This window comes from Pteronotus mesoamericanus, unplaced genomic scaffold, assembly GCF_021234165.1.
Source record: "Pteronotus mesoamericanus isolate MK-2021 breed Mesoamerican mustached bat unplaced genomic scaffold, CSHL_Meso_final contig_192, whole genome shotgun sequence".
NCBI classification, from domain to species: Eukaryota; Metazoa; Chordata; class Mammalia; order Chiroptera; family Mormoopidae; genus Pteronotus; species Pteronotus mesoamericanus.
Window position 1 is genome coordinate 3,355,575 of NW_026555082.1, and position 26,788 is coordinate 3,382,362.

Here is a 26,788-nt window from a genome sequence, read left to right on the forward strand (position 1 = left end):
CCTGCCTGTCTGGCTTTCCAGAGAGCCCTTGAGGGAACTACTTACCCAAAAAGGTAAATTATTTCACTTAAAGAGGAAGCTGGCACTGACACATATTTGTTGCGTTTTTATTTCTAAACATATTTTCTAAAGGTCTTCTCGACGTCTCCCCCAATGAGGACCGACCGCCAGTGGCTGCCTTCCAGAAAGGACAGAGTAACTGAGCGCGCGGGCCCGCAGCTCCCCAGGGGACAGACCCCCGCAACGGGCCCGGGAGCCTGGACCCCGTCTCTGGCAGCTGTCCTGTCTCTGTGCCACCAGCGTGCGGCAGGGGGGGCCCCGGGCACAGGTCGTGCGTCAGCTCCGGATGCTGCCCCGGTGAGACGGTGTCACCGGGCCTGTTGCAGATGGGGAGACAGGCAGCGGTGTGTCCCAGGCCAGAAGAGGCTGATCAGGGGCAGAGCCTGCGCAGGCGCCAGGGAGCCCCCGGCAACACGACCTGAGGCAGACCCGGTCCCACGCTCCGTCTGGGACCCGGTGTCGGGGTGGGGCCGGCGGCCTTCTCCTGCGCACCCTGACCGCCCTGTCCCAGCCCTTGGCCGGCCCCATCCCCGACAATGAATCCAGGAAGCCTCGAAGCGGAAGCATGCCAACCATCCCCGAGCCCCGTGGGCAGCCGCCCCCTCCCGGAGTCCGCTGCCGCATCCAGCCAACATGAACACCAGGGCACCCCCCGAAGGTACGCGACCCTGCCCCCAGCTCCCCTGAGGGCTCACAGGAGCCCCCCGCCCAGCACCGACATGCTCAGCACAGAGCGCACCCAGCCGAGGGCGCCAGGGCTGGCTCCTGCCCCACAGGTCCCGGGCGCCCTGCCGCGACCAGGCACGGCGGGAAGGGGCTCGGCGGGCATGGCCTGCAGCGTTCCGTCGCAGGCAGCCGAGCAACACCCACAGGGCCGCACAGAACCAAAGCTGTCACTGTGGGTGCCGACCGGGCACCTGCCCTGTGCATGGCATGCGCCAGCTGCCACAGCACCAGGCAGGCGCATGGCCTCTGTTGTTTGCTGAGAGCCGAGCGAGCCAGCTAGAAAGAGCACGGGTGGAGAGGCCCTCCTGCCTGCCACCCACCACGGGGGCATCGGAGCCTGGGCCCGCGGCCACCTGCCCTGCGGGGACGCCTGGAGGCGGGGCCCGAGGGGCCAAGGCACCGGGTGTGGCTCCGGAACAAGAACTCAGGGGCGTGGCCCTGGCTGGTGTGGCTCTGGCCTGGGCTCTGCGGTCGAGGGGCCGCGCGGTCGAGGGGCCGCCTGTTCGATTCCTGCGTGGGGCACAGGCCTGGGCGGCCGGCCGGGTCTCCAGTTGGGGGCGCGCAAGGGGCCACCCGATCGGTGTTTCTCTCCCTCCCTCTCGCCCTCACTTTTGCGTTCTCTAAAAACAAATAAATAACCTTCTAAAAAATACACAAGAAATCAGGGGCGCCTTGCAGACGGAGCTTCACGGCCAGGCCACGGACGCCGTCTGCTGGGCTCTGTGGACAGGGCGGCCTCACGGCTGGCCCTGGGCTCCTGTGCCAGCGGGTGGCCCTGCGGGACCCTGGGCTCAGCAGGGCTCCTCGCTCAGCTGCTCCAGGGTGTCCTGCGAGGCCCACGCGCCCGGCCGTGACACCGGGGGCTGGGCGGGCCCGGGGAACTGGTCGCTGTGTACAAGCGACGTGGGTGACCACGCCTCCTCCGAGGTCTTTGGCCACGTGATTTTGGGGACCTCCATCCTGGCGGATGACTTCTTCCACCTCCTGCAGATCCTGGACGCCTCCTGCCGCAAGGGGTCCGTGGCCAGCACGTAGAGGACGGGGTCAGCCACGCTGTTCACGGTGGACAGGCACAGGAACACCATGGAGGCTGTGTACAGCCTGACTTCGAACGCGCACATGGAGTCCTCCGCGCCCCGGTAGTAGGAGAAGGCGGCAGCTTTGGCCAGCAGCACCAGGTGGTAGGGCGCGAAGCAGACCAGGAAGATGACCACGACGGCGATGACCGTGCGCCTCACCCTGGCCTTCTGGGCGGCGCCCAGGCCCGCGCTCCGCTTGATGCTCCTGAGGATGCGCTGGTTGGTGAAGACGAGGATGCCCAGCGGGAAGGCGAAGCCCACGGTGACCCGCCAGTAGAAGTAGCTGGCCACCCTGCCGTCCATGGGCAGGGCCTCGAAGCAGGTGCACTTGTCCTCCATCTTGAACACGGGGTAGTGAGCCAACCCGACCAGGAGGAAGACGGAGGCGGACACCAGCACAGCGGTCCGGCGGCGGCGGCGGCCGCGGCTCTCCAGCGCGTAGGTCACGGCCATGAAGCGGTCGCAGGAGACGCAGCACAGGAAGAGGATGCTGACGTAGAGGTTGCAGAAGAAGATGTAGGCGGTCACCTTGCAGGCCCACGGCTCCAGCATCCAGCGGTGCTTGTTCTGGACGTAGAGGACCCACAGCGGCAGGGTGCTGGCGTAGAGCAGCTCGCAGAGCGCCAGGCAGAACAGGTAGACGGCCAGCACGCTGCCCTGCAGCGCCTGCAGCAGCGTCAGCACGGCCGTCAGGCAGTTGGCCGGCAGCCCCAGCACGCACACGGCGCTGTAGACCACCACCAGGCCCACGCGGCTCTCCTCGTAGGGCATGCGGCAGCTGCCCTCGTCCGGCATGCGGCAGCTGCCCAGCAGCGCGGTGCCGTTTCCTGCCGCCGCGGTGTTGTTTCCTGAGGGGGCGGAGACGGCGTGAGGATGGGCGGGGGAGACCGTCCAGAGGTGCCGAGAAACGCTAAGCCTCGAGGACGTTCGGGACTGGACACGCCGGGCGCCTCTCTTCCCACGCGGGGTCTCCTGAGGAGACGCCGAGACCCTCGACCTGCGGCCTGGCCAGGCCGGCAGCTCGCCCGGGTCCCTTTTCAAAAGGGGAAAGAAAGGCATCCCCTAACCGCTGAGCTACGCACGGTCTCCGCAGAATCCAGGGGCCGGCGAGGGGGGCGCCTGCCTCTGCCCCAGCTGTCCCCACCTGCAGGGCCCCCAGCCCCATCAGCCCCGCCCCTGCTCCCCGCGGCCCCACCTGCACCGCCCACCTCTGCAGCGGCCACTGGGCTCTCGGTGCAGGTCAGCCCCGTGACACCTGCCTGGGGTGGGAGGCTCCTGTGGGCCATGCCGGCCAAGTGGCTCAGCACGGGGTCTGCCGCGAGAAACAGGCACGTGGGAGGCCCAGCGGACAGAGGAGCCTTTGACTGTCCCCTCGGCCCCAGCCCTGAGTTTTCTCGTTCTCTCCAAGGACAGGGAACGGGCACTTTCCCGACATCCTGATGGTGCGCCTCTAGTTGTGTCATCTCTGAGTCAGTGTGCCTCTCTTTTGAATGCTCCCTTTTTGACATAGTTTTCCCCTTCCTGAGGCCGAGTGCATTGCACAGACCACCTTACAGGCTCCCTCCTAAGTGTGCGAAGTCAGAAGAGGCAGGAGCTCTCACCTGGCATGTCTGCCGGGGCGGGGCGGGGCGGCCGTACACCAGCTTCCCGGCGCACCTCACGTCTGTCAGGCCCGCTGAGAGGGTCACGCAGAGTTTAAAACGGCCTGGAGAAAAGGAGGTTGAAATAGCTTCAGAGAAACCAGACCCAATCACAAGGAAAGCCATTAGACTATCGGCCAGCAGGCCCCGTATCTGTCCTGCGGGCTTGGCGGCGTGCCCTTCATATATAAAGAGCTCTCACAAACCAACAACAAGAAGTGTCCATGCCGGTCAGCAGATAATTCACAGGAGGAACGAACATAGCGTCCAAAAATTGCCCCACGTACAACGAAAGAAATGTGCACAAAATTTTCAAACAGAAGTCTTTCCTTGGCTCTCGTGTTGGCCAAAGGGAGGAACTTCAGTGTTTGGTGTTAGCGAGAGCATGAGGGGGTCACACGCCTTCGCTGTGCGGCGTGACCTGGCCCAATGTGGCGGCTTCCAAAGCCCTTCACACCCCAGGGGCGCCGCTCACACCCCCCCCCGCCACCGTGAAAGGAGCCCAGCCCCCCAGGAGAGCACCCACGGCCCCTGCCTCCCCCGCCTTCCCCAGGCCTTCTCTCCTCACCCCAGACGCCCCTCAGACAGACTCTGTCCTGACCAGCCAGAGGGGGGCTGGGGCGGGCAGCCCTCGACACTCACCCTCCCCTGGGGCAGACAGGAGGACCCCGCCCGGGGAGCCGCAGCAGCTCCGGCCTGTGGGGCAGGCCCACGTGTCTCGGTCCCGCAGCAGCGGGAGCCACAGAGGTGGGGCCGGGGCGGGGGGCGGCCGCCGGCTCTAACCCCGACCTCGCTGCCTGTGCCGGCCCCACCACGGCCACCCCGGCCGCCCTCCCAAGCTGCCCCCAGCCCTCCTTTCTCAAGGGTGTTTCTACCAGCTGGAAACAACAGGAAGCCAAGATGTCTACTGAAACTACACACAGTTCCCTTACATCTTCTAAGTAAGACCTGGGAACGGATGTAGAAGTGAGATGCTGAGGCCAAAGGGAATCCAGAAATACCACCACCAAGTGACGCTCGCCTTCTGGCACCGACAGGTGCCCCACAGGCCTGCAGGGTCACAGGACCTGGCCCGTCTGGCCCCCGGGTCTCAGGTCAGACCCGGCCCACCGCACGGCAGAGGTGTGGGCCACCCCGGGGGGCTGCGGCCGAGGGCCACCTGCTGACTCTACCCTCTTGGGAGTTGAGGGCCGAGCCACCCTCCCCCACAAAAGGGAGACCCGGCCAGCCCCGGGGTGAGGGAGGGAGTGTGGCCAAGGGGGCTGGGGTCCCCAGGGAGAGCACTACCCACCTGGGAGCTGTCCAGACGCTCAGGGCCCCAGCTGTTCCCTGGCCCCGCGCCGCCTTCCCTTGAACTCCTCAGGCTGAAGGGTGAGCCCTCCGCGTGTGCAGACAGGGGCTAGGTGGGTGGAATCTCTAGAAACCACTTCTGCAAAAGCCAGAGGAAGTGATGGCCCAGCAGGGGGAGACACTCCCTCCCCCGGCACCTTTCGCAAGGGTGAGGCGGGTCCCAGGCAAGCCACTCACCGCCCGGCTGTGCAGGGCCCGGCAGGCGCTCGCGTCCCCACCCCTGACCGTCAGGCCCGGACAGCCTGGCTGCACACGCAGGGGACCAGGGAGGGCCCGCCGGAGAGAGCTGACGCCCCCAGCAGCAGGCCCAGGCCGGAGCCCTCAGGATGCCGGACACAAGGGCCCGGGGCTCCCTCCCTGGCCAACCCTCCCCCGCTTGTCCTGACCTTGGGACACATGGCTTCGGTGTCTTCTCAGGGACTTCCTGGGCCTGGGGACCCAGTTCGTGGCACTTTCTGCCCCCACTGTAACCTCCTCTACTCTCTGCTTCCTCTCAGGTCTGCACTCCCCCCACCGAGGGTCCCCTGTGCTCCCACCAGGCGAGCAAGCCCAGCAGGGGGCCAGGGCCTCGTGCCTGCCCAGCCTCGGCGGGTCCTGGCCTTCTCCTGAGCCCGCAGCCGGGACGACAGCAGCAGCCAGCACGACAGCGAACCGTCCCCCCCGCCAGGGACAGGGTGCCGCGGGCTCCCCGGGCCCGGGTCCCCTCCTGGCCTCTCCCGCTGGGTGCTGAGCAGGAGGACAGGGCCGGCGGCGGCGGCCCTGCATCCTCCCACGCCGAAGCACACGCTGCGCTTCTTGGCCACGCACAGCAGCCCGCTCTTCCCTCACGTCACCCCAGCCCACCTTCGGGAACCCCCAGAGGAGGGCCCAGACTGTGGAGAGACAGACTCTGTGAGGTCACGCTGACGCGCTGGGAGGCTGCTCCCGGCCTGGCCAGGCAGACATGGCTGTGTGCGTGGGCGGCTGCATCAGCCTGAGGCCCTGCCACACCTGCCCCCGGGGCCCCAGCGGCCTCCACGTCCCTCCTCTGCTGGCCCCGGGCACCGCCTGGGCTTTGATGTCCCCCACGGGCCCACCCTCTGCCCAGGGCGGCCTCTCCTGGTGGCCCCACGGCCTCCGCCCCCGCCCCCAGCTTGGTCCCCTGCGGGACTCCTCCAGGTTCTCAGCACAAGGAGACGTCCGCCGCATCCAGGGCAAGCGCAGCGCGCCGCCCGGCCCTCGGCACGTAGCCCTCAGTCTTTTCAAACGTGGGTTTTTGGTTTGTTTTACCGTGAACTTCTCACACAGACCGGACGAGGTGACAGCGGGCCTTACGCGTCCGGCCCCCGGTCCCCGGCCGGTCCCCTGTCCGCGTCCATCAGGCCTTGGTGAGACCCAGCTCTGGGGGCTGCCGCCCCGCTGGACGCACGGCGCTTTCGGGGGCGTTCCAGGGCTTCCCCGTCTCTCCTCCCGTGCTCCCTCGGACCCGGCCCTTTCTGACCGGGTCTCCAGCCCCAGCAATTTGGCGGTGGCTGCCTCACCCCCGCCCCCCCGCCCCCCCTCCCGCCCCCGCAGGCTGTTTCCCCTGTTTTCATAGAGTTTCAAAGCAACTTTTGAAAACACATTTGCATTTCCTTGAGCGCTCCCGCTCCCGAAGCCAAGCCACCTGCCCTGCCCAGACCAATGCTCTTTCTAGTCTTTCCCCACCTTCCCCGCAGGGCCGTCCGCCCCGCACCCGGGGAATCTGCACCCCGGGAATCTGCGACAGGCACAGGGCGCCCAGGACGTCCCCGGAGGCCCGGGAGGCGCAAGGACAGGTCGTAGGGCCAGGCCTGCCCTCAGCCCCCGGCTCTCTGGCCCTGGACCAGCGCAGGCGAGAGCTCTGAGGAATCAGCCTCAGGACGGGGAGGCTCTGAAGGGGCCCCGGGCAGTCACCACCTGCACCCCAAACCCTCCTGCCGACACAGCGCGGTGGGCACTGCTGCCCCGGGTCCCTGGTGAAGGAACCCACGTGTACTCCAGCCGACCACCTTCGCGTCAGACCCCCCCTGGGGCCCCCACCCACCCCACCCCGCCGCCGGGGGAGACTCGGGCCCCGCCTGGAGGCTCCGCCCTCCCCGCAGGCCCCGCTGGGTGGGGGCTTCCAGGACACGGCCAGGACGCTGGCCAGCTGTCTCCAAAACTCCCAGCCACAGGGTCCCAGGGGTTGGCCAGCGGCAGCCGGATGACAGCTTTCTTGTGGTGACACTGTGCCCCTCGCCGTCCCAGGGACAGATGACAGGAAGGGGCCCAGACCCACTTCCCCTTGTGATCCGACACCACCCAGAGACAGAGTCAGAAGCCTCTTCTGGGTTCCCTCGGGACCTTCCCAGCCGGCCGGGGCACACTCAGAGCCAGCTCACACGAGCGGCCAGTGCCCAGGTCCCCACGCGGACAGACCGGGCAGGACACCGCGGGCAGGACCCTCCCGAGGGGGACCCAGCTCCCGACCTGGCGCCTCCAGGGAGCCTCACCCTGCGGGGATCCCTGAGGGCGCAGGGAAGGGGCCGCAGCCGCCACCAGCCGCGGTGGCCCTGGAGCAGCTCCAACCCCCCACGGCTGGCCACCTGCCGCAGGCCCAGCCGTTCCCACGGCGCCCTCCCTCCCGATGCCCACCCTGGGGGTGGTGCTAGAGGGAAGGGGCCTCTACATACCAGCCTTGGCTCTGCCTGGCCCCCCTCTGAGACGACCCCAGCCAGACCCCGTGGCCTCGCTGGTGGGGTCCCCAGACACAGCGTCCCTCTTAGAGGTGCTGCTGGCCCCCGGTCCCAGGACACCGGTCAGACCAGCCTGCTCCCGAACACGCAGCCCAGGCGTCTCGAAAGCACCGCGGCTGCAGGTGGCCTGGCGCCGCCCCGCCACCTGCTGCCCCACAGGCTGGTTCCGGGTTTCAAGGGGAAAGGGCAGGGTGGGCCCCTTCCCTGGGTCAGCGCCTGGCCTGATCCGGGCCCGGCCATCGCGGCCCCGGGGGCAGAGCCAGGCCACCTCCACTTCCGGGGCCTCCGTGCGCCGCCCGTGCGGTGCATCCGCGGCGGCCACACCCCTGGGTGTCCAGGGCCAGGAGAGCCCTGGGGCCCTCCTCACTGTCCTGCAGAGACGGTCCGGCCACAGCTGCCCGGCTCCCTGGAGTGCTGGGCCCGGGGCGTGGGCAGGCCTGAGCGCAGGGCTCACCCCGGCCTTCCCGAACGCCCGCCTGGGGGCCGCGGTGTCCGCGGGCCGCTGCCCCGAGGGTGCCCCCTGCCTCCCGGGGGCCCAGGCTGAGGACAGCCCTTCCCAAACAAGCAGGTGGGGCCGCGGCCCTGGGTGCCCGAGACCCACCGTCACCATTGCTCGGCAGTGGCCTCCGGGGCCCGGGGCGGCTGAGCCACGCATCCCCGGGATGCAGGGTGGCGGCCATTTCACGCCGGGGCCTGCCCGTTGCTCGCGGACCCCCAGCCCCGGCACTGCCGTCTCATCTCTGCCCCGAGGGGTCCGACCCCTGCAGGGACCTCAGATCAGTGGAGCCCGCGCCTGCCTTTCGGCATCTGCTCATTCCACTTGGCATGACGTCCCCACGGCCTGTCCGCGTCACAGCAGGAGGCAGACCCCCCACTTCCTGCGGCTGAAGCAGGGTCCCTGGCTGGAGGCAGCTGTGGAGGCGCTGTGCACGCGGGGGTGCGGACTCGGGCGCCTGGGTCTGCATCGCGTTTCCGTCAACCAGAGACGTCGTTCTGGGAAGTGCTCCGGTTGTCCCGCACTTCGTGCCCTGCCTCCCTAGCTCTCTTGCAACCACGCCAGGTGCCCGGAGCAACCAGGGTCAGTCCTTTCTCACGCCGCCCCCGCCTGTCTGCCCAGGATCCTCGCTCCTCCTTCCCCGGTCTCTCTGCCTTCCCTGGCTTTCGGCTCTGCCTCTCCACCTTTAGGGTGGGTGGTGATGCTGACTCAGGATCCAGGCTAGGGAGGCAGGGGACTCCCGGGGGTTCCCCGGACGCAGCCGCCCTCCGAGGAGCAGGACTTCCCCAGACGCTGGTGGCGAAGGGGATTTCGGGGCCATTCCTGAGAGAGCCAGCCTGGGAGGCCCCGGGAGGGGCAGGGACAGGGCTTTGGGAAGCGTCACAGAGCCGGGCGATTCTGAAACCCTCGCTGCTGCGCGTGCTCCTCCAACAGGGGGTGGGAGAGGCACCCCATGGGTGAGCGACGGGTCGGGATTCCAGCAAAGTGGCAGCATGTCCCAGCTCAGGCACAGCAGGGTGCCTGCCACCCCTGAGCCCCCGGCGACCTTGCCAAACTCAGAGCTGGTCCCTCCCTTGGGCTGGCAGACAGCGCCCACAGCCTTGGGGAACCGGGTACTGTCTCAGGGACCAGAACGGCTTCTGGAGCTCCAGCCTTCCCACCTGCATTCTGGGTGTCAGGAAGGAAGGATGTTGAGAACAGTGGGCCCTCCCTTCTAGGGGACGTCCCAAAATGCACCCCGTTCAGGCCTCAGGAAGGAGCCAGGCAGAGCCACCTTCTTTCTGGGGCAGGAGGGGACCACAGGGCCACAGAAGAAGGCCGCTTACTCCATCAACAGCAGCGTCACTAGGTGCCTGCTACATGCCACCGTCCAGAGCAGGGTCCGTGTCCTCCCCACCCCCAGGGGAGGCAGCCCTGGCCCCCCTCAGCGCCACGGCTCGCCCGAGCCGGCGTCCCCAGCCCCAGCACCTCCCCGGAGTGCGGCATTCTTGGTGGCTTTAGGAGTGGTGTATTTTGCCACAGAGGGTCCCAAAGACCCAGGCCACCCTAGACCCCCCAGAGGGACAGCAGAGGTGCGGGTACCCCCCTCCGCTGCCCTGGGAAGCTCGGCCTGGCTCCCCGTGAGAGGTAAGAGGGAAAGGGGCCTCCGCGTGCAGCCCCTGGCTGGGGCGGAGCGCGCCCAGCGTGTGTCTGAGCCGCAGAGGCCCCAGCGCCGCCGGAAGTCAGCTCCAGACCGGAAGGCAGCGCCTACCCTCACGCTCACCCCCGCAGCCCGGCCCGGCCCGGGCCTCGCCAGCGGCTCCCACCCACGGCGATGTGTCCCCAAGCGGGACTCAGCATTTCTGAAGACATTTTTCGGGTTTGCCTGAAGGGGAAGTTGAGGGATGGCGCTGAACATCCCACAATGCACAGGGCAGCCCCGCGCCCAACCACAGAGACCCAGGGGCCCCCGACGTCCCCATCACCGTGCCAGGTGGGGGGTCCTGGTGCCCCCGGGGGGCCCCCTCTGGAAGCTGCTCTTGGGCTCCACCGGAGGGCGGACCGGGGACACAGGCGCCTGCTAGACAGCGGGGAAGCAAAGAGTGGGGGGGACGGAGGGATGCAGCCTCTGACCCCGCCGTGGCCCGCCCTGGGGACACCGCTGATGGCCGGCCAGCAGCCGGGCCGGGCGGCCTGACGGCACGACCCCGCGCGCTCCCCCGGCTGGACCCCCGCTGCTGCTTAAGAAGCAGCAGGGGCCTGGGAAGGGGGCCGGCCAGGGAGGGCGTGCCGTGGGCGCTGCCCTGGGGCTCCCGCCCCCGCCCTCCAGGACACCTTCCCCGGCACCAGCCGAGCCGGGAAGCCAGGTCCCCGGGGGTGAAACCGCGGGTCTAGCCCACGCTCACACCCGAGCCGCCCACGCTCACACCCGAGCCGCCCACGCTCACACCGGCAGGACTGGCTTCCCCTCTGCAGGGTGTCAGCCCGCGGCCACCTGGGCCCCTGCGACCTGGGTCACCCTCACCAAGTGAGCATCCACGTGCCCTGCCCGGTGCCCCGCCTGGGCAGGTTCCAGAGGTGGGGGATCTCGCTCGACGCCCACAGCCCGCAGAGGGGCCCCTCCCATCGCAGGCTCGGAGCGGGGGCCCCGTGGCCGCCCTGCGGTGGGGCCGCGACCCAGGTGTGGGGTCAGAGCACTGCAGTGGGGCCTGGGGTCTGAGCTGGGTCGGCCCAGGCCCAGGGGGGCTTCCCGGGCAGAGGGGCAGTGAGTGTGAGCCTGCGGGGTCCCCCCAGAGCCCCACAACAGGAGACGGGCAAGGACTTTGCAGCCTGTCTCCCAGGCTGGCAGCGTCACCCGCTGCCCTGCCAGATGTCGGGGTGTGAGGCCAGAGGCCAGAGGCCGGGGGCGGGGCCGGGGGAGGCCAGGCAGTGTCAGGGCCAAGGGCACACAGGCAAGGTGAGGGGTGGGGGCCTGGGTCCCTGGGAGACAGAGGTGTGGGAAAGGGGGCGGCCAGGACCCGGACAGTGCCCCGTGGAAGGTCAGGCCCGGGGCCCCGAGGGCACCGAGGGGCGTTCAGAGAAGACTCGGTGAGACCGGAAGCGGGGGCAGGCAGGGGTAGCCGACCCCTGAGAGGCTCCGCTCAGGGCACAGACAGGAGCTGGGCGCGTGAGTGGGGGTCGTGGGGGCACGGCGGTGGGTGGGTTTCACGCTCGACGGGGCGCAGGCCCCATGGCGGGGGCGCGTGCACGGGGGTGAACATGTGTGCACGCTCGGGTGTGTGAAGCCGTTTCCACTACTCGGTGTGCGGGCGCTGGCCTCACAGGAAATTCAGGTCTCAGCAGAAGAGCCGCCCCCACTTCCTGCCCCTCACCTGTGGCTCCACACACGGCCCGCCACCTGAGCTGCCGAGGCTTCCTTCCTGGGTGAGGGCGAGCCCTCTCTCTGCTGTCCTGCCCATCGTCACCCCGGAACACGCGCACGCACGCGCACACACGTGCGCAGACAGGCACGTGCACACACGCGCACAGGGGCCAGGCAGGCACGGGCGCCGGCCCCGGGCTCGCCAGGGGACCTGCGGGCCAGGCCCAGGGCGGCCCGGCCACCTTCTGCCGGGGGCGCGGCATCCTCTGCAGAGCGTGGCGGGCCGGGCCAGGCTGGGCTCGGCTGGGACCCGGTGTCCAGCCTCGCCCGGCCTGGCCTCCTTCCCGCACTGACCTGTCTCTCTGGGGCCTGCCCCCGCCCCTTGGTCCCCTCCCTGGGTTTGCTGGCCGGGCCGGGGGTGCTGAGGAGGGGCGCGTCTCTGCACCCTGAGTGGCCGTTCGCTGGGTGATGTGGGGTCCCCGGAGACTCCATGTGAACTGAGGATAGATTTCTCTCTTTCTGCGAAGCACGAGACTGGGGTTCCGAGGGGCTGTGCCCCGGTCTAGGCGTCCACCCTCGCACGTGGGCTGTGCGCCCATTGGCTGGTGTCTTCTTAAACCTCCTGCAGCAGCTTGGCAGTTTCACGGTGCACGCCGTTCTCCCCGCTCCCTGGGCGATCTGGCTCCCGAGCGCTCTGCTCTTTCGGACACCTCTGGGCGTGGAGCGGACCCCCCCGGCCCCCCCCTCCCGCGCCGCCCCTGTCACGCGCCGCCGGCCTCCACGGTGGGCTTTCCGGCCTGCTGCTCTGCTGGCTTCGCCCGTTCCTTCTGACAGGCGTTTCCACGAGAGGGAGCGGGCCATCTGTGAACAGGGACCGTGTCACTTACTCCTTCCCATCCTGGGTCTGCCCGGGGGACGCCCTCAGCTAGTTTCCACGGCACGACCCTCCGTGGAAATGAGGCCAAACCTCGCGCTGTAGAAAAGCACCTGGGGCCTCCGCAAACTCTGCCGGCAGCTGCGCGGCCCCCGGGGCCACGGGGCCCTCCCTGGTTCCTGGTGCTGGTGGCCCGGCCCCGAGCCGCAGGCTCTCCTGCGGACGTCGGACAGGGCCATTCTACAAGGCCAAGTGCGTCTGCCACCTTCAGCCTCTGCAGCGTCCTTGATGTCAGAGCAGGCTGGGACCAAGCCAGCTGTGGTCCCAGGCTCCGCGTGGGGGCTGGGACCCGGGACCCGGCTTCTGTCCCCAGGCATCCGCTCCCGGCCACACGCTGGGTTCTGGCTCCGGCTGGGCGCTGGTCCCTCTCGGCCGGCAGAGTGGGTCCTGCTCTGGCTCGGGGCTGCCGCTCTGAGGCCCCCTGTCCTTCGTCCTTCCAGCCTCACGTGTCCTCATGGTGAGAGTTTTCATTTTTATTTATTTTTAGACAGAGGGGAAGGGAAGGAAAAAGAGGGAGGGAAACATCCGAGTGTGAGAGGAACCTCCGTCGGTTGCCTCGTGCACTCGCCTCCTCCAGGGCCCTGGCCTGCAGCCCAGGCCTGGGCCCTGATTGGGGATCACACCAGTGACCTTTCGGTTTGCGGGACGACGCCGAGCCCACTGAGCCCACTGGTCAGGGCCCCCGTGGCAAGATTTTTAAATATCACTTCAGTCAATCTGTTTGTCATGGGACCAACGAGCTCTTTATTTCTTTTGGTCTCTTTCCCAGTGATTTGCCCATTTCGTCTGTTTTCTGAAATGTTGACCTCGTTGTTTTGTTTCTTTTTTGGACCTGATTTTTCTTGCCCTTAAAACATGTTTACTTTGCACACAGTAAAACTTGCTGTGCGACGTTCACGCCTGCGGAGTCGGACCCAGGCAGACAGCTGCGTGTCCCCCCGCAGGGCCACGGCCCAGAACCTCTCCCTGGCTCCTTCCCCCAGCCCCGCCCACAGCCACCGGCCGGGTCCCCTCCCGCTTGTTTTGCCTTTTCTAGAATGTCGCATGAGTGGAATGTGACAGCCTTTGAATCTGGCGTCTTTGCCACAGGAAACGCACTTGAGATTCACCCGTGTCGGGCACGTGGGTAGCGCCTTCCTTTTTACCGCGAGTCGCTCCGCAGGTCACGGACCGGCCAGCTCCGTGTCTGTCCGCCGGACGGACGGCGCCGGCGGGGCTCTCAGCGTTTGGGGGTCGTAAGCAAAGGTGCCGTAAGGCTCATGTACAGGTTTTTTTGCAGGAACCTACATTTTCGGTTCTCTTGAGCTGGGAGCGAAATTGCTGGGTCATCAGGTGGTGAGAAACCACCGCGCGGCGCTGTCCCCGCAGAGGCGCCACGAATGCCGCCTTCAGCGCGGCCACTCTGTTGCCGAACTCTTTCCTGCCTGTTCACTGAGTGTGCGGGGTGCGCCCCCGGGGTTTGACCTGCATTTGCCGATGATGCAGCGGGGAGGCCTCCCTGTCGCCCCCACACCTGCCTCCACTGCACTCAGACCTCTGACCCATTTTTAAATTGGGTCATTTGTTTCTTTACTGCTGAGTTCGGATGGTCCATGGTCCGCTTGGTGTTCTCAACACACACCCTTTATCTGATACATGGTTTGCAGATATTTTCCGCCAGTGTGCAGCTTCTTGTTGCCTTTAAATCTTCCATCGTAACCTCTTTTTGATTTGTGCTGCATCTTTTCTTTCCTTTTGCTTTTGTGTGATATTCTCGGCAGCTGCCCTGTCTCACGGGCTGATGAATTTTTCCAGAGAACTTCTGTCTTCATTGATCTTCACGGCACCTCTGTTTTTCCCATGTCACCGATTCCCAATCTTATTTTTAACTTGTTTTTCAGCTTCCTTTGCACTTTCCTGGTTTTTTCCCCTCCAACTTCTTTTATTTTAATTTGAATTTTTACAAAATTCAGGGATAGCTTACGTGCACTACAATTCACGGCCTTTAGGTGAGCAGCCGACTCCCCACCAATGCACCCCATGGTGTGACCACCAGCATAACTGAGCGTAGAGTGCGGTCTTCACCCCCAGATCGCCTCGCACCCCTCGGCAGCTGCCCCGCCCCCCGGGCCAGGCTCAGCCCGCTTCCTGCCTGCGGCTCTGCTCCTGCTCCGGGGAAGCCCCCGCTCACACGCCCTTCCCCGCCCCCCCTCTGCCCCGGGTCTGGACACACTGTTTCCACCCTCGGCTCAGGCGGGTTTCCCAGCGGCTTTCGTTCTCTCTCCTTCAGCTCCCTCCTCACCGAGCAGCAGGGGCCTGCGTTGCCACGGGTCCATGAGTCTCCCCGACACCGTGTTATGCCTTTGCCTGCGGGGCGGTTTCAGGAACTGTAGGGCGAGACCCACACCCCACCACTTACACCCCACAGCAACACGCCCCTGCTCTCCCTCCCACGCATCTCTCCCCCCGCCACCCGCCCACCATCCATCCTGGCTGTCTCTTCCCACTCCCACGGCCGCCAGGCCTGCCCTGGGCCTCAGCTCCCACGCCTCTGGTCCCACCTGGCCCTGGACGGTGCCCAAGAGCACCAGCAGGAGGGGACAGGAGGGCCGGCGTGGACCAGCACCCACGGGCCGGTTGCCTGGCCTTCTCCCGCCACGCACCTCATTGTGCTGCGGGGGCTGCAGCCTCGGCACTGGGGGGGGCCCGGGCCCGGGGTGCTCCCACGGTGCCTGCCTGTGCTCCTCGGGTGCCGGTGGGGCTGCGGGCCAGGCCGCAGCAGGAGGACGGGCCCGCGGGACCAGCTTGTCCTCCGTGGAGCTGGGCCTGGGAAGGCGGGTGTCTGGGGGAGGGTATCTGGGCCGGCAGCGGCCGGGGCCCCTGGAGGGCGCTGGGGCTGCGCGTGGCCGCGCTGCCTTGGGCCGGGTCCCTCCTCCCTCGGTTCCCCAGACAGGGGATGATGCACATGCCCCTGCTGGGAACTTTTGTGGTTCAGAGAATGCCCCGCCGCCCTCGGACGAAAGTCTCCCAGGTCCCTTCCGGGCAATCGCTGAAGTTCCCTGGCCACCCAGTGGGCAGGGACGCGGAGTCCGGCGCTTTCCGTGGTGGGAAGCGCGGCGGCCCCGTCTGGCCGTCTCGAGCGCGGCCCCGGGGGCGCGGCCCCGGCCGATCAGCCGCGACTCAGGCGCTGCTCCGCCGCCTGGCGGCAGCCGCACATCCTGAGCCGCCCACAGGCAGGCAGGGTCACGGTGGCCCGTGCCTCCCCCAGCATTAACAGCTGTAGGCAAACACACACGTCCGCTCCCGTTGCGGCTTGTCTGTCGCAACTTCGCGAAAACTTCTAGGCGGCCATTTCCGCGATCACGCAAAGGGGAGACGCGCCAGGTGCCTCCGCACCAGGAGCCTCCCCGTCCTACGCACGTGTGAACTCCCCAGACTCCCCCGCAGCCCACACCGGGGAGCAGGCGCTCCTGCCTCGGGCTCTGCGCCCGCCGCCCGCCCCCTCTGGCCGCAGCCAATGCAGAGGCTTTCGGAGCGGCTGGCATCGCCCCCCACACCCGGTGGGACCCTGACCGGGGACGCGTTGTCTTTCCTGGGGCTGCTGCTGCTACTGCTGGTTCGAGCTCCGAGTCCCGGGCCTGGTCTTCCTTCCTAGCAGGGCCCAGTTGGCCCCTTCTTTGAGAAAGTCTTTCAGCGGTGGAGCTTAAAATGTGTAACAAACACCTGTTCTCCCTCCCTCCCTCCCTGCCCCGCCCCGTCAGTGTGCACACCGCCTTGGGCGGCCCCAGCAAAGCGGTGCTTGCGGGGGGGCGGGGGGGCGGGGGGGGGTGGAGGAGGTGGACCCCACAGCGAGCCGAGCCGGGCGGTCCGCCCCCTGGGGTCTCCCCAGCCTGATGCCTGGCCCTGGAGGAGCGACCCTCACCCGCTGGCCTGGAGTCCCCACGACGCCCTTGTCTCCAGGCACACGGCGGCGAGCTGCGCCCAGCCTCTCCCTTCACGCCGCGCCCGCCCACTCTGTGTCACCCGCTTTGTCATCTGGGCCTCTCCCTGGACTGTCCCCAGGACCTGCCCCCGCGCCTCCCTCCCTCGAGGCTGCTAGAGCTGCCCTTTCAGAGTCAGACCCTCTGAGGACCCAAATGCCACGCCCTGGTTTCTTACATTCCCTGGACGAAAGCTGAATCGCGAGCCAGAGTTGGGGATCGCTCTGACGGGATGGCCCCACGGGTTTGCTGAGACGGCGTCCCTCAGCCTGCTCACCTGGCTCCTTGGACTTCCCTCAGGCGGGCCGGCGTCCGCCCCACTCGGAGGAGAGCAGCCCCCGGGGACGAAGGAGAAGCCGCTGGAGTCCCGGCCTGGGAACGCGGAACACCCACGACCTTCTGCTGTGATCGGGCTCAGACCTGGCAATTCCTGGGGCTTTCCTGAGGCCGTCTGTGGGCACGGGCCCCGCGGGGCCCCGGAGTCCAGGGCGTCCCCCCGCCCGCCAGCACAGCCAACCCCGAGCCGCCCGGCGGGAGGACCCCGCCCTGCCCTCCATGCTGCGACCGTGGGGTGGCCTCAGCGCTGTGCTCCCTGCGGCTGAACCGAGTCGTTCTGCTCCAGCGCAAAGGGCCTGGCCGAGTCCGCTGAGCGCTGCGCCCTGCCGCAGCCCAGGAGACAGGGCCGGAAGCGAGGCGACCGAAACCTCGATCTTGAGCCCCCGCGGACGGAGGCCCCCCGCAACGCCGCTGCCTGCGGGAGCGCCGCTGTTCACGCGTGAAGTTCAGACAGCAGAGACAAGCTTGCCGCCTAACGGGGCCTCTGAGTCCCACCTCTTCCGCCGAGCGGGCTTGCAGAGGCAACGGGCCTCCCTGTGCCCCGCGACAGCCAGCTGCCCTCGGCACACGGCCCGGTCCCCGGGCCAGACAGAGGGCTCCGTCTCTGAGCCGCTCCCTCTGGCCCTTTGAGAGGAGGCCGCCCTTTTCTCCGAGGTCCCTCCACCCTGTTCGTGCACTGGGCTGCGGTTTCCTAGAAGACGCTGTGCGGGGGCTTGTTTCTCTAGCAGTTGACAGCGGTGGCCGGAGTGGCCAGCTGGGCAGGTGGGATGGGCCCGCACAACCTTTCCCGTGTTCCGTCGCCCGTGGCCCTGCAAGCGGGCCCTAAGGACGCTGGTTATTTGTGCCTGTGGGATCCGCGACCACCCTCCCTGCCGACGAGGTCCTCCCCGCCTGGCAGCCGCGTCCGCAGGGCAGCTCCGGGGGTCCCTCGGAGCCGCCGCCGGAGTGAATCTCACCCACAACGGAAGAGGCCCCGCAGGGCCCGGGGTGCCCTCCGCCCCTGTGAGCAGACCCGACGGGGGCGCCAGCCTCTCACAGCCTGAGACGCTGATGTGGACGACCGTCCCCTGGGGGTTCCGATGACGTGCGCCTCTGCCCCTCCCCCGGCCTCGTCTCAGGGCGGGTTGGTGTCCCCCTGGGAAAGCTCTCAGCCCCAAAGGGCGTCAACTTGCGAAGGAAAAACGGCGGTTCGTTCAAACTCAGGTCTGCTCTTGAGGCCCCCGATCCCAGAACCTGACGCAGACAGGGTTGGGGGCGTCCTGGGCGCCCCCAGCCCTGAAGCGAAGCACCCGCTGTGCGCTCTCGGGCCGGCCGGCTGCTGTCCACCGGGTTCCAGACACAGCCCCACCACCTCTGCCTGTTTTCCTACAAAACAGCAAACCAGGCCCTATTGTTTCGGAACATCGTGATGGCCTGGCTTTTTAAAAATACCTGTTTTCTATGTATTTATTTTTAGAGAGGGGGGAAGGGAGGGAGAGAGGGAGAGAAACATCCCTGTGTTGTGGCTTCGCGCGCGCCCCCTGCTGGGGGCCTGGCCCGCAGCCCAGGCCTGAGCCTTGACTGGGAATCGAACCCACAACCTTCTGGGTGCAGGGACGATGCCCAGCACCTCAGATACACGACTCGGCACGATGATCTGGCTTCTAGTACAGGTGGGTGACCCTGGGCCCCTCCTGCCCTGAGGCCACAGCCCACTGACCCCAACCTGCAGGGGCGGCCGGGGCGGCCTGCGGCTGCACACTCACCCACCCACTCACGTCTCCAACCGACACTCCCGGGGCCCCCGGCCGGTGCTGCGGTGGCCGCCACGGGGTGCGTCTCTGGGGGTGGAGGGGCCGGGGGAGGCCTCGAGGGGCCTGGCACCCTGGTCTGAGGGGGGCGGACAGCAATGTCCTGGGGCCTCAGGGGGTCTCCCATACCCCGCCCGGCGGCCCAGAGGCCCCGGAATGACCACGCCCGATGTCCGAGCACCCCCGTGGTCACTGCCCTCCCGTCTGGTGCGGACCCTGCTTCCCTGAAGCCACCCTCCGGGGCCCATGTCCCTGCGCCCTAATGGCCTTCGGGGGCCCAAGGGCTCGGCGCTGAGGTCCTGAGCTGGTGTCCGCAGCCTCCCCTGCCAACACCCCAGGAGACAATGTCTTCCCAGGCCCTCCATGTGTGGATCAACCCAGGGACTCCGCGCAGCCCAGCGGCCCCTCTGCCCCATGGCCTCCCGGCACCCCCGCCCGCACTCCCCGCCCCCGCCGCCGTTCTGGGGCCTGTCGCACCCGCCAGCTCCACCGCCACCTGCGGGGACAAGCGGCGTCAAGCCACAGGCGGCCACCAGGGGGCGCCGCGCGCTGGCTGCGGAGTGAGGCCGCCTCAGCCGCTGGGAGCCGGGAGCCGGGAGCCGGGAGCCGGGAGCCGGGAGCTGGGAGCTGGCGGCGGCCCCGGGGCAGAAGAGGCTGACCTGGGCTCTGAGGCCACTCCCCAGGCGAGGAAGCTGAGGCCGGAGGAGGGAAGCTGCCCGCCCTGGCTCTCAGGGTGTGAGGTCCGGGTCTGGGAGGGTTCTCCACGTCGCCCTAGAATCTGCCTCCTCGCTGTGTGACTTGCTGTGTGACTTTTGGAAAGTTGCCTGATCTCTCTGGGCCTGATTCCCCACCTGGTGTGTGGGGGGGGACCTTGCTGTGCTGGTCAGGGCCAGCTCCAGGACAGAGTGCCCGTCCCTGGCCGCAGCCTGAGCCCTGTTGGTCCCCGCGTCCACAGGGACAACTCTGTCCCCACCCAGCACAAGGCACCTGGGCGGGCCAGCAGCCTGTGTTCGGGGCACTGGGGCCTGCAGGGCTGGCTCAGCTGCCGCAGCCAGCAGGGTCAGCCCCTCCCGGGGCGCTGCTGGGGCTGCAGCCCGGACAGGAGCCTGCCGTCCTGCCAGGACACGCGCTGCCACAGGCCAGCCGTGCGTGCGCGCGTGAGCACGCTCCTTGGTGCACCGGGACCCTGTTGCTCCGCGTGACCCCCACCAGGGACAGCCCACCAGCGCCCTCTCCCGCCGAGGTCCCTGTCAGCCCAGGGTGCCCCGTAGGGGGTCCAAACTGCATCTCCCCTGGGTCCTGAGCCGACCGGCCTCTGCTGCAAGGGCAGGGACCCAGGCCCCGCCCTTCTCAGAGGCCCCGCCTCCCGGCCAGGTGGGCCACCCCCTTTGGCCCCACCCAGGCCCTCCGCAGAGGGCAGAGGAGGCCAGGCAGAGGGTGCAGCCCGCCTGGGTGCTGGCAGCGGCCTGTTCCCACGCTCTGCGGTGCCAGCCGCGCCCCGCCCATGCCCGGTGGCGACCAGGGCACCTGGAATGCACGGTGGACTCCGTGCCCCGGGGCCCCGGATTCCTGTCTCAGTGGGCGAGGGCGGGGGCCGGCTTCCCGCCCTCCGACGCCTGCCAACTGCAGGGAGCCGGGCTGGCCCGGGCCTTGCCAGCTGGGCCACAGGGGAGGCCGGGCAGGAAGCCCCGGCAGGAGCAGGTCTCGTGGCCCTGCGGCCCGACGCCCCAGCGGGCCGGCGGTTGCCCCTCTCCGGGGGCCCTAGGCCTGCCCCCACCTTCACTCAGAGCGTGACTCTGCAGCCCCAGCCCTGCCCCCCACCCCAGCCCCAGAGCCCAGTGGCCCCGCGTGGCCAGCCAGCAAGGCCTCGCCCAGCTCCCCAGCTGCCCCTGCATCTCCACGCCACAGCTGACGGCCCTGAGGCCCTGGGGTGCCTGGTGCTGGTCAGGGTGTTGGACCCTGGCCCCTCACCCCCAAATGTGCTGGTTTCCTCTCCCCCTGCCCCCCACCCCCGCCAACGAGTCTCCCACTTAGAGTACACAGGCAAGCACCCCCGAGCACCCCGGCCCCCGGACAAGCGGCCGCGCTCCTGGGGGCAGAGTCTTGACATCCCAAGCCGGGATGGGGGCAGGGCTCCGCTGCTGGGAGCCGCTGAGGGGCAACAAGGCCCGGGGTGGCTGGGCTGGGCAGGGGGGAGAAAGGTTGCGGGAGGCTCCACGGGGGAAGAGGCACTGTGGCTTCGCAGGCCCTGCAACCGGTTTCTCAGGTGGGGCCGTGGTTTCCGCTCTCCTGGCCACCTGGTGGGTGGACACAGTCCCCAGGGGGCAGTCCTTGCTTCCGGCCCCTGCCCGACCGCGGGACTGTCACAGACCGCAGGCGGCCTTTCCGAAGGGGCGAAGGGGCGCCTCTCTTCAAGGATGCGGGAGAGGGCGGAGCCAGGCCCGGTCCTGGGGATGCTGGCTGGAGGCGGTGGCCCAGGCGGGGCCCCTGTGTGCGGGGACGCATTCCTGAGCAAAGCTTGGTACAAGGTGCACAAAGGGAGTGCGGCGGAGCTCCGGAGGTCCGGGGCCCTCCCTGTACGCGTGCGCGCGCGCGCCCCCGCGCGCACACACACACAGCAGCCCGCCCCGGCGGCCGCAGCGCGCTGTCGGACAAGCCCGCGCCTGCGCGCCGTTGGCCCGGCTCGGGCCGCGTGGGGACGCGGGCACGGGGGCGAGGGCCAGAGTGCCGACCTCTTCCGCCTGCCCAGGTCCCGGGACCTCAGGACGGGGATCCCCTGGCAGGTCCTGCGGCGCGGGATGGGGTGGGGCGGCAGAACGCGCCCTGGAGCGCGGCGTCCCGAGCGAGCGTGTCGCGGCCGGCCCGGCGCCGGCCACGCTCCAGCGCCCGCCCCCGGCCCCGCGCACATTCCTGCCGAGGCCGGCGCTACGGGTGGGGCCCGCGGGCGGGCATAGGACACCCGCCCCCCGAAGGGGCCAGCCTCAACTGGAGCCCAACTATGGCGGTGACCTGAGGCCGTGGCCACCGCAGGCCTGGACCCCGGGCTTGCTGGAGGTGGACCCCCCCGGCTCCGGGAGGGGCACTTGAAGGGCGCGGGGCGCGGGAGAGACGCGAGGCCACTGACTTGGTCCGCAGCAGGGTGGCTGCCCGGGGAGGGGTTGGGGGGCAGGCGTGGCACTGCTGAGCAAGAGGAGCGCGGAGAGGCGGCGCTGCGGCGGCCTGTGTGGTCGGAGGAGCCGCGAGTTCGCTCTGGGGAGGCTCCGGGCTTGGGGCGGGAGGTGGAGCCGGCTGCGCTCTGCCCCCAGCTCTGCCTCCGCGCCTCCATTCATTCGGCGAACACGGACTTGCCGGTGCCAGCCTCTGCTGCGCTGGGCCAAGGGTGGGGGGGCAGAAGGCGCTCCTCTGCTCTGCCTGCGAAGCACAGCCCAGGTCCACGGGGGCCAGCAGCAGAGCATCCTGGGACCCTGGTGGGGAGGGCAGGGCCCACCCAGGAGCACCGGGCGGCCAATCACACCGAGGCCTGGCGGGGCTGCAGGCTGCTCCCCGCCAGCAGGGTCTCCGCACCCCACCGCAGTTCACAGCGCGCGCCCCTGCTGCGGTCCACATGGCGCACTGGGCACACCCACACTCCCGCCCCCCAGGGTCCTGACAACAGAGGCGCTGGGGTGGGAGCAGGGGCACGGTGAGGGTGGGAGGGGAGAGAGGCAGGACGTGCTCGGAGGAAGGCGGCGCGGGAAGGAGCCCCGAGGGCCCACGAGAGATGCTGGTGTGTTGTGCAAAGCAGAGGGCGGCCCCCAGCCCGTAGGCCAGGCCGGATGGCGGGGCCGGGCTGGAGCAGGGTGGTGGGGGCAGCGGGGAGCTGGGTGGGTGGTTGAGCTGGGGTCACAGCGGTCAGGTGTGAGTTCCAGAAAGATCGCCAGACAGACGCCATAAAAGCAAGAGGTATATCGTTCAGGCTGGACCAGCGTTTCCTTTATACATCCTGCTGCTGGGTGCTAAGTGGTTTCCAGATTTCAGGGTAGAGAGAATTTTCCAATATTGTGTGCACTTTGAGTCACTGAGACAGGCTTCTAGCACTGAGTGGACCCCTGGCTGCTGGCCAGAAAGCGGTGCCGGCTGAGCATTCCCCCCGTGGCACCGTGACCGGCACGCAGTCCCCCGCCCCAGCCTGGCCGCTGTCGCTGGGACCCGACGCCCCTCCTGGGTGACCGCTTGGAGCCCCTCCGCCCCCGCTCTGGTCTCCGTTTTGTGCCAGGGCCTCTGGACCCTCCCCACTCGCTGGTCTCACCCACAGGCCCCATTGTTCAGCACCCCCACTTTCTTTACAAGCACCTCCCCTGGCTGCTCAGGCTGAATGAGGGGGAGTCGCCCCTTCCTCCCCCTCCCCCGGCGGCCCCTCTCAGGCCTCAGCCCACTCCTCGCCTGCCCCTCTGTGCCCTGTGCCAGCTCCGCCTGCTCCCCTCCATCCTGGCGGCCAAGAGCTGCCTCACACAGACCCCTCCCCAGCCCCTCCTCTGCCTTAAAGTCGCCATAGCTGCCCAGTGCCCCTGGGATCAAACCCAAGCTCTCCATCGCGCCCCCTGCCCCTCTGCGACCCTCCGCTCACACCTCCCGGGCGAGCCCTATGCCCCCTCCCGGACCTGGGGTGGCAGCGGCCGCCCTGGGCCCAGGCTACGTCTGAATCACTGGCCAAGCCTTGCCTCTGGCCTGCCCGGAGCCCACAGCACTGACATCCCACCCCTGGGCCCGGGCCGGACTCCGCCCCGGGCTCAGGAAGGGTTTGCAGAGTGGGACCCCTGGCCAGGGTCAGGGCGCATGCCGGGACACGGCGCGGCAGAGCACCGTAGCGGCCGCCGGTCACTGCACTTCATGCAGGAAGTCCGGGGCCAGGTAGCAGAGCACACGGGAGCATCCCCTGGCAAGGCTCCTCCAAGTCACCCCGGAAGTCCAAGCCCCCCAGCCCCGCCTGCAGGCTCGAGAAGCGCTCACCCCAGGTCTCCTGCGGGGTCCAGCCGCCCCCGCCCCCGCACGCCCCGAGCGGCGCGGCCGAGCCAGGCCGCAGACAGGCATGCTCCAGCACGCCCCGGCATTCCTGGCCTGGTGGGCCGGGAAGAACCCAGGCAGGCCTGGTCACCACCCAGTGTCTCTCAGGAATGCCAGCCTCGGAGGGCTGAGCAGAGAACACCGACCGGCCCACTGTCCCAGGCCCGACTGTGGGGCACAGGCTGGGGCGCCCTGTCCCCGACCGCAAGCCCAGCAGGGGACGGGTGGCCTCGAGGACGGCTGTGGCGGTGCCTAGCCACGGGTGCTGGTGCCAGGGGCCGGCACTCAGTCCGCTGCGGGCCAGCGGGGTCCAAGGCAGGCCCAGAGGGGCCACCATGCCAGGAGGGCAGAGCTGCCTCCCCCAGCAGAGCCTCTGGCCTGCAGGAATCTGGGGACAGCCTGGGCAGCCGCGGCCAGGGTTCCGGCATCGCCTCGCAGCCTGCCCCACCTCCAGCAGGGCGGGAACACGTCCCTGTCCTTGTCTCCCGTTAAGACCTGGGACGGTGTTTCAGAGCCCCCCACCCCCGCCCCATAAGGGACTTGTGGGTCTCAAGATTAATTCAGGACTATTTTATACATTACGCTCTTTTTTAAAATAACATTTTTCCTATTATTCCTTTTTTAGTGCCTTCAAGGGTTGCTACTGACTTTGGTCTCAAGCAACCATGCCGACCTCCGATTAGCGGGAACAGTTATTCTGTTGATTACTTTGGCATTTCACTATGAGTTATCACGTTATCTGGAGATACGCAATCATACAGCTGCTGACTCTTTGCCGCCTAGTGGTTACACTGCATATTCCTTGTTCTTGTCTTATTGCATTGGCCGGCACGTCCAGAGCAACGCTGAGCAGGAAGCGTGGGAACAAACGGCCTCATGTCACCCCCAACCTCACGTTAGGGGCCCGCCGCTCTTGCCACAGGATTGAGGGACGTGGTCCTTATCAGTCAGGAAACCTCCCTCCAGCCCTTTTCTCCTAAATTTTTAAAAAAGATCACAGGTGTGTCTTAAACTTCATGCAGTGCTTTCATCTGTGCGAGTGTGATGATTTTCTTTCCTTCTTTAACTTGGTGAACTGCCATGTTAAAAATTCATGATTTGAACTATCCCTGTGTTCCGGAGATCAATTTATGTGACGTTAACATGCTGTTGGATTTTAGTTAGTGAACACATTAACTTTATTTAAAAATAATTATTTATTTATTTTCAGACAGAGGGAAAGGGAGGGAGGGAGAGAGGGAGAGAGGGAGAGAAACATCGATGTGTGGTTGCCTCTCGCGCGCCCCCTGCTGGGGACCTGGCCTGCAACCCAGGCCTGTGCCCTGACGGGGAACTGAACTGGTGGCCCTCTGGTTTGCAGGCTGACGGTCGATCCACTGAGCCACACTGGCCAGGACAAGAATATGGTAAGATTTTTAAAATTCATGCCCATAAATGAACCTGGTTTAGAGTGTACAGACCTTGTGCCTTCTTTGCTATCTCTTCACCAGCTGTATAAAAATGGGCTGGGCCAGTTTCCCTGTGTTTCTCTTTTTCTGGGAGTTTCTCTGTCCGGCCGGTTCCTGCTCCCTGAGGGCGTGGTGGGCCTAAGCCGGGACGCCTGCCGGGCCTGCGGCTTCGTGGCCGCTGTGTGTGCGGCGGGAGAGAGGCTTCGCTTCTACTTTAATTTTGTAAAGAATTATTAAATTCCTGTGGTTTTCAATTTCTTATCTGCCCCTTTGTCCTCATTCTTTTTTCCCTAATCAGTCCGGAAGTAAACTTTTTAGAGAGTCGCTTCGATTTTGTTCACCACGTCTATGTCTGGTTCTATTCCATCTTCGCTTGTGTCTTTATTGTCCCTTCCTTTTCTTTATCTCTTTGGGTTTAATTTTGGGCTGTTTCTACAGATCCTCGGCCGAGTTGATTACTTTTCAGTCTTTCCTATTTTCAGACAAACATATCAAACACTCCCCAATGGTTTCTAATGTGGCCTTAAACGTGTCCCACAAACTTCTACTTAGAGATGTCACTGTTGTTAAATTCTAAATATTTTATAATGTGCCTTACGAATTCTTTTTTTAATCCAAAGGCTAATTAGTACTTTTTTAAAAAGTTTTCTGAATAGAGCATTTTAAAAGCCATAACTCTGTGGCTGGCTTCTTTTTTGAAAATCACGTTTTGTTTGTTTCCTGTGCACATGCAAACGCAAGCAGTGTCTAAGTCACAGCAGGGAATAAAGCGTCCCCTCCACACGCCCGCCCCGTTTCCCTGCCGGAGCCACTCGAGTCGCCCCTCAGCCTCCCGTGTACCCGGCGAGGACGGGCTGGCTGGGCCGCTGCGGCCGGGGACTTGGGGACTGTCCCTCTGCCACCTTCCCCTGGCCCTCCCGTCGGGTCGGGCCCTCCGCTGCTCAGGCCCTCGGTCCGGACCACCCTCCCGCTGCGAGCAGGGGACCCCGCCTGGCCAGGAGGCCTGCGCAACGCCTGCCGCTGGGAGGGGCCCCGCGTGTGCTCGTGTGGTAAAACGCGGGACAGGCGTGAGGTGTGGCCTTGTCCTCGTTCCCTTTCCCCTCGACCTGGAGGTGCCACGATGGAGGAGACGGGGCTGCAAGGCCGTGGGAAAGCGGCGACCTGCCACGGAGAGCGGGGTGAGCGGCGTGAGGGAGGAGGCCCGCACAGCAAGGCCGCGCTGCCTCGGGGCCTCCTGTGGGGAAAATAAGCCCGCCCGCGCGCCTCCTGCTGAGCTAGGTTTCCTTTTTCTTAGGAGCCAAACCATCCTTTTTTTATTCTTTTTTCATTTTTTAATCCACACCGGAGGACATTTTTTCATTGCTTTCAGAGGAAGAGGGAGGGAGAAAGAGAGGCACTGATGGGTCGCCTCCCACGCACACCTGGGCTGGGGGTCGAAGCTGCCACCCTTCAGGTACGGGACGGCGCTCCAGCCCACTGAGCCACGCGGGCCCGGGCCCAGGCCATTCTAAACATGCAAACCACACACACACACACACACACACACACACGTTTCGCAAATGAGCGTGGTGGCACTTTGACCTTTTCCGCGTGGCCACCGGTCTCGAGCCGTGCCTGCCCGTGGGGGCGCCGGCCCCGCCTGCGCCCCATGGGGCTCGTTTCGCCAGCCGCACGCCCCCCCCCCCCCAGAAGCGCTCCCTCTTGGCTCTGGCAAACGCTGCTTCGTCTCACACACATGGCCTCACGCCTGGGGGTCGGTCCCTGGAAGCGGAGACGTCGCCGCGAGGCCGAGCCTCCCACCCGCGGCCGCGCGCCCTCGCGCCCCCGTCTCTGCTGGTGGCCCCCAGGGCTA

General features: G+C 67.0%; 1 protein-coding gene across 1 annotated transcript; it reads right to left on the bottom strand.

The window, feature by feature from the left end:
* Positions 1–1,577: 1,577 nt before the first annotated feature.
* GPR132 (G protein-coupled receptor 132) lies at positions 1,578–23,017 on the bottom strand. The gene is made up of 8 exons (XM_054567706.1): positions 22,868–23,017; positions 22,201–22,321; positions 21,794–21,909; positions 18,923–18,941; positions 18,413–18,524; positions 7,528–7,916; positions 3,061–3,177; positions 1,578–2,713 (listed from the first exon to the last, which is right to left on the bottom strand). Exons 1-8 carry the CDS (start codon positions 23,015–23,017, stop codon positions 1,578–1,580), a joined length of 2,160 nt encoding a protein of 719 aa, XP_054423681.1.
* Between the last annotated feature and the right edge of the window lie 3,771 nt (positions 23,018–26,788).